Below are 10,229 nucleotides of genomic sequence, written 5' to 3'. Positions count from 1 at the left end.
TTTCATACTGAAGACCTTCAACACAGGATGCGTGCTTGAGTATTTTCTCTTAAGATGCTGTAAACCTTTACATTATTTGTCATCTGTGACAAAAGATAGAATACTCCTTAACAACAGACTTTTACTGATTATTCTCCATCTGAACAGCAAACTTGTTTAAAATGTCTGCTGAACCCGCCATCTAACTTTAACTTTCCAATGTCAAGGCATGTCAAAAAAGAAGAAACAGACACACACGAAATTAGTTCTGCTTAATAAATGTATACTAAGATCCTTACATTTCACATCAACTGTTTTATTTTGCAATTGACCACAGTTCTTTTATGTTGTTTGGTTTTTATGAAACGCAACATCAAATGAAGTGCAGTCCAAGCTTCTTCAGGTAATCGATGATGTTCATTTCCAATTAGTCTGGGTGTCCAAGTATTAGTCACTCCTCCCATTAAATAACCGAACATGATTGTACATAAAACCAAATAAATGAAGGCATTTGATTCCCATTTATCTGAGAGAGAGACTATGCAAGTTTCCCAAATGGGTATTTAGTGCAAGTATTATTTATTAGCTCCTCTCATCCAGCACTGATCCAAAACATGGCCACAGTGCCAAATGTTGCATCAGCATTGTTTAAATTGTTTCAAAATGATATGTAGAGGGATGAGCGTTACAAGAAATGAACTGTGAAGAGTGGGTATTGTACAATATTCATCAGCCAAATGTTTCATCAGCGTTAATCAGATTGGTTAATCATAAATTGCATGATTTGTTTATCACAACGGTAATATCAGTTCCCAAGTCAATTCTGGAAAGTTCAATGAGATGGGTAATTTGCTTTCTCTCTCACTTTCACACACGCTTGCACACACACACAAAAACCTATTTGTTTTATTGTTTTTTAATAGTTACATGCTGCATTTGGAAAGACTTTGAAAAGTCAGTCACAGCAAAATCCGCACGCACACATTCACGCAGATAAACCTTTCTGCTCACAGACACTCTTTATCTATTGATGCCACAATTAATTTAGGTTCATGGCTGGTAGGAACTGCTGGGTGACAAGAAATATATAAATAAATCCTTCAAAATTCTCAACACACAATAGCTATGACAAACTCAGTTTCTCCTCAGGCTCGCTGGATTGAGGACGTTGGAACAAAAGGTCCCTACAATGATGCGTCATGTGTCTTGTCCTACGTAACATAGTGCTGACAGCTTAGTTTTATGGAAACATTATTACGTAACTTTGCTCTTTGACACCGTCTACATGCCTTAAGAAGGTCCTAGAATTTTCTGAATCTCACTTGAATAAACCAAGTGGGAGCTACAACGCCCCTTAGCTGTTTTACAATACTGTAAACCATACATTCTTGAGGCTTATTGCTTCTTTTGTACAGTATGCACGCTTCACCGTAATTACATCAGAAACTCAACCTGGACAAGACATTGCACAATCTGATGATTCATGTTAGCTCAGCATGTCAGCCGTGTATGCTACAGGAAACGGTTACAGATGCTTATGGCTTGCTTAAAGAAATAGCTATTCTTTGAAAAGCCAGAGTTTATAAGTTTAAATGTTTCAACTGAATAGTGGCTTAAATAATGTAGAGTATATCTTAAATATTGCTTTTTCACAACTTTTCGTTTTTCATTAAAACCTTCTGTTTACTCGTTAAGTAAAAAGGTTTACATAAAATATGCTTGTCTTTGTATATCAAATGTTTGCTTTAACTGTATAAGTTACAAAAGTGTTGTATGATGCATACGGGTGAAGTGTAGGCTTTGTGAATAAGATTTCATTCGTTTGATCTCTTTAAGCTGTTAAACTCTTAAAAACAAGGTGAGGAAATTATGCATGAGTAATACCTGTCTTGCATGTCCACAGTATTTATGTGAAATTATCCTGTCTGGCTGGCCAATCACCAGTTAAGCTTGGTACCTGGTTGATTCATAACCCTTACAGGTACATTTTGATGAGCACAGCTTATACTGTATCTGTCCTCAGTCACCGTTCTATCTTATATTGCCTTTGATAATCCACTTTGAGAAAAAATATTTCAGCTTCTGGACCAGAATTATGGCTCATCATAGAAAATCATCATCGCCGAGGTATGTTATAGAAGTTTCCATTTAGGGTTTATTGGTTGGGGTCTTTTTAGGGACAGATGGATCTTTGCCATTGTTTCTTTTAAAAAAATCTAGCAGTTCATAATTGTATATAATATAACTTTGCATGCCTGTACAGCTGCGGAAAAAAGTCAACAAAACAGTTCTGAATTTACCATTTATAGGTGTGCGTTTATAGGCTGAACGATTACTTTTGTTTTATTCTGTTTAGTAACAATTTTTCCCAAAATTTTATTAAACGAATGTTTATATTTACATTTATTTGCAAAAAATGAAAACTGGAGAAACAGGTCATATAACAGAATAAGAGAAATGATGCTCTGGTTTTTTTCAGAAGATATGTGTGGGCATTTCCTTGAAAATGTCAACCTTACCACGTAAATTTTTTGTTTTTACCAGCGGTTTTTACCGTGGTAACCGCACAGATTTGAAACTGTGGTGGTTCAGATACCCATGTGAGATCTCTCTTCAAGTCTGTTAAGGCATTTGTTTTATTTTAGTCCATGATTTTTATAGCCAAGTAAGTGCCATTTTCAGGATTGTCACATCCATAACTCTACATACTCATCCATTCCTCATAAATGGACACATGAAAATGAATAAAAAGTAACTATTTTCTGTTCTATAAAGAGGCATCCATTCTCCATTCATTGGGTATTATTGCTTCAGGATTGTGAATATTATTTTACGGAAATCCTACAAAGTTTATCTGATCCCAAAAAACGTGTCCGTTTTTAGTCGCATCCATAACGTTTATTTCATAGACTGAGATTTTTTGATGTTTAGACTCTATCAACAAGGGTTCAGTAAAATATAAACAGATGGTTCAATATAATCATAACAAATTCATTCTCTGAGCATTTTTATTTCACCTCCATAACGCAAAATGTCACGTCCATAATGTTGGAATTTCCCATGCGATAACCTTAATTTTAGCACAGTTTTCATGTGTCTTGTCATGCTGTCAGTATCGCATTGTTGTTTGATGACTTAATGTCACTCCTGAGGTTTGATTTGTTGAAATTCAACAGACACTGGACTGGAATGGCCACAAAATCTTGAATGCTGATTGAAATATGAATGGAACGGTCACTCATTTTTATTGCGGCTGTACATAATTTTCCATACACTGACATCATACTTGTATTCATACACAGACATCAATAGTTTCTTTCTAATAGTATTGTCAAACTCATGATGGAGTTACTGACATGACATATTTTGTAAGGTAGATCTATGGATGTCAGCGAATCGCAGTCTACAAAGCAACAAACAAACTGAATTATTAGCACATCAGACTACACTGTCAAATAATTTTTCTGAGACGTTCTGTATTTTGTATTCGATCAGGAAAATGGTCAAGAAGTCTCTTATTGCTGGGATGGTGGTCTTGCTTGTGGCTGCATTGGGCTTTTTCCTGGGAGTATTTTTGGGGATCAGGAACACAAGACTCATCCCTTCCTCTAACCATTTCTACTCCAAAGCGGCCGTGGCGGCAGACGCCGGGAAGTGTTCTGAGGTCGGAAGGTGGGAGTTCCCAGACCCCGCGTCATGTTTGTTGAAGGCAATATGAGCGTCATCGATAGTTAATCGTATACACACATATCACTCTTCTTTGCAGGGACATCTTGAAAAGGAACGGATCAGCGGTCGACGCTTCTATTGCAGCTTTGTTGTGTGTCGGGCTGTTCAATGCACACAGTATGGGTATCGGAGGAGGGCTGTTCTTCACCATATATAATGCATCGACAGGTAAGCCTGTACAGAAACATGTACATTTATGCATTAGGCAGACATATTAACATTTTATCACTTAATTTGTATCTTTATAAAAATTGAATTTATGGAACATACGTGAAACCTTAGTAGATTATCTCCTACCTACACTAGATTAACACCACCAAAAGGACAAGCTTCCAGCAGAAGCCCCTTTTCTGATTCATATCAAGTCTTGCTTGACTGTAATGACTCAGCCTAATTCATCACATAGATCAACTATGTCTTGCGTCACTCTTGCTCAAATAACTGACAATTTATTCAGGAAACCACACCTTTAACTACTAGGTCATCATGAGCTCATGATGTCATGGTTACAATGACTAAATACCAATTTAGGAAAAACTTTTCAAAATCTTGACATATAGACCGAATATTTAAAATGTTGATGTTTTAACCCATAGGAAAGGTGGAGACAATTGATGCCAGAGAAACTGCTCCCATGAACTCAACAGAGAACATGTTTGGCAATAACACTCAGCTGTCGCGGAAAGGTACTTCAACTCGAAACACACTTTTCATGCTAACGATTTTCCCAAAAATGTAATCATATCCAGAAAAACTGACAAAATTACAGCTTGATTGGAAAGACACACAAAACGGATATTCTGCTTACAAGTGATACTTTAAATTTTCATGTCATCACATATTATGTCCCATATTTCTCAAAAGTGTTCATACAACTGGTCAGTTTTTAGCAGCTATAAATCACTTTGACATGATTAATATTTCAATTATTTTGTTTGAATGTCAGGAGGATTGTCTATAGCCATACCAGGAGAAATTCGGGGTTACGAGATGGCACACAACAGACACGGGAAACTGCCGTGGAGGGAACTGTTTCAGCCCAGTATAGCGTTGGCACGCAATGGTTTCCCAATCGGCAGAGCTTTGGCCAATGCCATTGCAAAGAACAAGGAATCAATTCTGGGGGATGAGTCAATGTGGTGAGAATTTTTCTATTGTAAACAAGTCAGTTTTAGAGAAAATGACAAAAAACATTTAAAATGTGCTGAGTGGCAGCTGTCTAGATCATTAAGGAAAATGCACATGACATCTGTGCTAAAGTACTGTATAGCATCAGTTACTCATCCTTTTGTCATTTCAAACCTGTACGACTTTATTCTGGAAACGCAAAAGAATGTTGGTAACCGAACAACAATAGAAGCGAATGTGTACTGTGTTTGGTTACCAACATTCTTCAAAATATCTTCTTTTGTGTTCTGCAGAATAAAGAAAGTTATACAGGTTTCAAATGACGAAAGGTTGAGTAAATGAAAACAGATTAAAATTTTTGGATGAACTTTCCCTTTAATTTGATTCGTATCATTTGCTCTGTATAACTGTTAGTTATTTAAGTTTTGTGACTTCATTGTGATCTTGCGTCTCGTCTTTTCTGCTTTCAAGTGAAGTTTTTTGTGACAAAAACAAAAATCTCCTGAAGGAAAATGATATTATTCGTTTCCCCGTACTCGCTGACACCTATGAGAGAATAGCAGAAGAAGGGCCGGATGTTTTTTACAACGGGACAATGGCCAAGAACATAGCAGATGATATCCAGGCTGCAGGTCATTTCACGTTTTTGATCCTACATATGTGTTGAGGGTCAACTAATCTCTTTTTAACAAAATATGCAAATCATGAGTGCTTTGTTGCTGGTAATGCAGGAGGGATCATAACACTCGAGGACCTCATGGAATATAAGCCAGTGTTGAATGAGAGCCCATTGAAAGTAAACGTGGGCGAGTATACCATCTACGTTCCCGACGCACCATCCAGTGGGCCTGTGCTCGCGCTCATTCTCAACATAGTGGATGGTGAGTCTGATATTATATCTGTGTGGGACGGGTGCGTGTGTAAGGACATCCATAATACAAAATTCATGATGTTAGCAAAAATATTGAATAGCCAGCGCTGAGCCTATAGTTTGCAACAGTGTTTATAAAGAAACTGTATCATCGGTTTAAAACTAATCTGCTTGCTTTTAAAAACCACCCTTAATAGGCAGGTTGAAAGCACCTGTCGTACTTACGTCATGCTTACTGTAAAGGATTTTAGCCATTTTTCAAGTGACTGAGTAGCTTATGAGTGACTAAGTAGATATGTTTTCCGAAGTAGAAATCTTGTCTTGTTAGGTAATATCCTTTAGTCAGATCTTTAGTATTATGTGTAATCCATTGAGTTAGACTAACGGATGCCTTATTCATAAAGGCAGGTTTTGTCATGTTGTGCATGAATGTTCATATTCAGACATTCAGAATTTTGTAATTCGGAAGTACATGGGTTATACGGCATACACTTAAAATAATAATATAATAAAAAATAACGCACTAGTGCCTCAAATGTTACAATTTAAAAGGAAAAGTACAACCCAAATTATTGACTTTATACTTAAGGTGATGTCACCCCAGATGTATATGACTTCTTTCAGTCTCAAATGAAATTTTAAATGATAACTAGTCATGTGTTGAGATTTGCATAGGCACAGAAGTGAGGATCCACACAAAGTTTATTTAAAAGGGTAATCCAAGGCACAATGCTAAAACATAAAGAGGTCATACACAGATCAGTCCGAACAATAAAAAAACCTGAAACAGAGCACTGAGTAACAAAACAAAAGCAGCTGTAAACCGAAAAACCAATGTTAGTAAAGATGTGTAAACTGGGTTTAAATATACAGAAGTGCAACAGGTAACAAGACACAGGTGTATGCCATACTGATTCATGAGTCCAAAGGCTTATGGGAAATGTTTTAAGAATTGGCAGTCCAGGTGGAGCACAAGGACACTCTGGTTGGTCACTGTGACATCCTGAGACCCGTGAACCAATAGTTCACCCAAAAATGAAAATTCTGTCAAGGTAATCCAAACCTGTAACAATTTCTTTGTTTTGTTGAACTCAAAGAAATATTTTTAGAAGAATGTTAGCAACTGAGATCTCTGGAGTAGTCGAAAAATGGCAGTCAAAGATGCCCTAGAATTGTTTGTTTTCCCAAATTCTTCAAAATATATTCTTTTGTGTTTAACAGAACAAATAAAGTGCATCAATATGTCATACTGCAATCCAGTGCCCAAACTCAGACAACACACTTCTTTTCTAGGGTACAACTTCTCAGACAGAAGTGTTTCCACAGCGGAGACGAAAACTTTGACATATCATCGAATCGTAGAAGCGTTTCGATTTGCTTACGCCAAGAGGAGTAAACTAGGAGACCCACGTTACCTCAACATCACTGACGTGAGTAAAACGTTTTGTACAAAAGGAATTATAGGTAAACTGATTCACCCCTTCGATTTCAATGAGTCGAAACCAGTCTGGTCTCATCCACTTCAATATTGCTCAAGATCTGTGAAGAGGCTTTAAGAGCCCTTGATAGTAACTTCTACAACAGTAGGCATTATTTTCTCAGGGTCATCAGCTTTACACTTGCGAGCTCTCTTGTAAATCTTGTCTGGATTATCTCTGTCCGCAGCTCATCCAAAACATGACCTCCGACTACTTTGCAGACAACATCAGGAGCAGGATCACAGATGACACCACTCATCCGGACACCTACTACGATCCTGAGTACTTTGTACCTGATGACTCTGGCACGGCTCATGTGTCAGTCATAGCGGAAGATGGGAGCGCTGTGGCAGCCACCAGCACTATCAACCTCTAGTGAGAGAAACACTCAGAGCCCTACACTGTAAAATACTTTGATTTTACTGGGTTTTTAATACGGCCAGACGTGATACAAGTGTTCTTTGCCGGTTTCAGCCCAATGCAGTTATAATTTGCATGTCCAAAATTCCCTTGACTCATTAAGAGAATTGGCACAACCCTTTTGGACCATGTGCCTGACACGCCAACGTTTTTTTTCTGTTGTGAAACTAGCAAAAGTGGATTTGGACACATGCTAAGTGCACTTGGGCCATGTGCTTCAGACCATGCACTTAAAATAGGGCCCAGAGTGACTCGGTTAATCTAGCTAAATTCTAAAACCCTTCTAAATTTCAAATTTAGACATGTAAGCTCATCTCGACATTGTGTTTTTTTCGTGGTGTTATAGTTTTGGGTCTAAAGTGATGTCACGCTCAACTGGCATTATTTTTAATGACGAGATGGACGACTTCAGCTCTCCTTATATTACCAATGGCTTTGGGATTCCTCCTTCACCCAACAACTTCATTCAGCCAGGTGAGACACTTACATGTTATTTTTATACTAAAATGTAATAAGACTGTTACAGCTAAAATTTAACCGCAGGAATGTTTGCACATGCTGCTTTTGTCTGCTCTTTCTGTTCAAGGTAAAAGACCCCTTTCCTCGATGTGTCCCACGATAATATTTGACAAACACAACAGAGTCAAAATGGTGGTCGGGGCTTCAGGTGGGACGAAAATCACCACGGCAACAGCTTTGGTAGGCATAAATAATTTTCCAAAAAACCTTTGATCAACATGATATTTGTACAGCACACAGCAAGCTTTATCTCAATAAATTAAGAATCTTAAATAGCTCTTAAAATCGAGGGTCTTTAGTAAAGAAAATAATGTTTGTCAATTCACAATTATTTTATAAATATGAAAACATATTTTTCAGCGCAGTCTTACGTCATTACTTCTGTGTTTCTCAACACAGGTGATTTTGAACTACCTTTTCTTCAACTATGATTTAAAGAAAGCCATCACAGAGCCCAGGGTTCACAATCAGCTTAAACCAAACATGACTGTGGTGGAGCAGAACTTTGAGCAGGTTTGAGATGACTGTCTACAGCTATAAGAATATTGATTATTCAACCTGTATGTTGTTTACATGTGTTTGTGTATGTGGACTAAAATGGTACAGAGCGTTCTTGATGGTTTGGCTCAGAAGAATCACAATACAGAACTTCAGGTGACTCCAGGAGCAGTGGTCCAGGCGGTTGTACGTCAAGGGGACAAAATCTGTGCTGAAAGTGACCCCAGAAAAGGCGGCTATCCTGCAGGATACTGAATGTGCTTTTCACTATCTGTCGATCTTTGGTGATTCAGTCAAGAGGAACACCAAAATAAGCAAATTCAGAGGTGTATTGTACATCTATGAATAGAAAGTTCACCTAAAGTGAAGACTCTTTGATTATTCTTTACCATTGCGCACTGTGTGGAATACTACATACTGTATGTTGGCAAAAGATGACATATTGATTATTCCATTTTTTTATGAACTATAGTCATTTAAGCTCAATGATCAACAGACGACAATGCACAAATACTCCCTGTATTTATTTACGAAAAAAATGTGAAGAATGTTTGTTTCACATTGGCATAAATAGTGCCTGATTCTTACTGAATGGTACTAAATGTCCATTATTTTACCAGCCTTATTTATTGCTTTTGTGTGTAGAGACGATGTGAGATTGACTACTGTAAGTGTATAGAAGATGTTGGGTACCTGTATTATATCAGTTTTCATTGTACAGGTTTTTATTGTAAAATAATGTTGACACAGTCATTTATTATGGCCGTTCCAAAACAATGTGTAAGTTCAAATAAAAAATGCCCAACAGCCACAGGTTTAGTTTTGAAAATTGCATATTTTTAATGTAATACTTGAATAACATTATATTGATGTAGTGGGGCTGTATTTTTCTCATGGCAGGTATATACAAGAAAAAATAAGAATGTGTAGAACATTCTGTCATAATTCTATCAAGGTGAATGTTTCACTAATATGTGTATGAGATGTCAATAAAGAAAAATAGAGAGACAACCATCATAATAATTGTATAAATAGGAAGCTGGATGTCTTATGATTCTTATGAAATCATTCTTATGATTTTTGACACTTGAGCCATTCATAATAAAATGCTGCAATAACAGTATCCATCTCAATCAAGTTATCTGACACTGTTCCTGAAATGTTTGTATATGTAACTCATCAAAAGTGTCTTTAAACTCATTAAACTGTCAAAAATGACATTATTTAGTGCCCAGGTTCATAAAGGAGACGTCATTTTAGAGCTGTTACTTTTTCATCATGACGTGACACTGATGTGCGATGTAATTTGTGAAATACATTTTGTGTATATACATACTCAAGATTTAGCTATTGGTGTTAATTTAACATATTTTACAAATTGAATCTATGGATCAGCTTGAATTAAAAAATGTAGAAAAACTACATGTTCAAAAAGATATACTGTACATTGGCCACTTGAGTCAACAAATGCAAAGCTGTCCAATATAAACACTTTAAAGCAAATGGGGAAGCCACAGTTCTAGATAGATAAATGTTTTTTTCTAAATTGCCGCAGTAGATTCTAGATTCTAAAAGCACAAACGTTTACGTTTCCCAAATTATTTTAC

General features: G+C 36.8%; 1 protein-coding gene across 1 annotated transcript; it reads left to right on the top strand.

Annotated features, from left to right (window-relative positions):
* Window positions 1-1,916: 1,916 nt before the first annotated feature.
* Window positions 1,917-9,747, top strand: ggt1a (gamma-glutamyltransferase 1a). Its single transcript, XM_056773518.1, has 13 exons — window positions 1,917-2,106; window positions 3,475-3,651; window positions 3,746-3,876; window positions 4,305-4,394; window positions 4,655-4,847; window positions 5,308-5,468; window positions 5,568-5,717; window positions 7,001-7,137; window positions 7,373-7,560; window positions 7,952-8,079; window positions 8,192-8,304; window positions 8,524-8,637; window positions 8,731-9,747. The coding sequence occupies exons 1-13, from the start codon at window positions 2,075-2,077 to the stop codon at window positions 8,875-8,877; spliced, it is 1,761 nt and encodes a 586-aa protein (XP_056629496.1). The 5' UTR covers window positions 1,917-2,074; the 3' UTR covers window positions 8,878-9,747.
* Window positions 9,748-10,229: the final 482 nt, after the last annotated feature.

The sequence above is a fragment of the Triplophysa dalaica genome, chromosome 18 (assembly GCF_015846415.1).
Source record: "Triplophysa dalaica isolate WHDGS20190420 chromosome 18, ASM1584641v1, whole genome shotgun sequence".
In the NCBI taxonomy this organism is placed as follows: domain Eukaryota; kingdom Metazoa; phylum Chordata; class Actinopteri; order Cypriniformes; family Nemacheilidae; genus Triplophysa; species Triplophysa dalaica.
The sequence above is the reverse complement of the archived record's forward strand: the minus strand, read 5'-3'. Positions and strand labels throughout refer to the sequence as shown.

Excerpts from the sequence above, each read along its gene's own strand:
- ggt1a (XM_056773518.1), top strand. The coding sequence starts at position 2,075 with ATGGCTCATCATAGAAAATCATCATCGCCGAG. Across the intron at positions 2,107-3,474 it reads AGAAAATCATCATCGCCGAG|GAAAATGGTCAAGAAGTCTC; the intron begins GTATGTTATAGA and ends GTATTCGATCAG. Across the intron at positions 4,395-4,654 it reads CACTCAGCTGTCGCGGAAAG|GAGGATTGTCTATAGCCATA; the intron begins GTACTTCAACTC and ends TTTGAATGTCAG.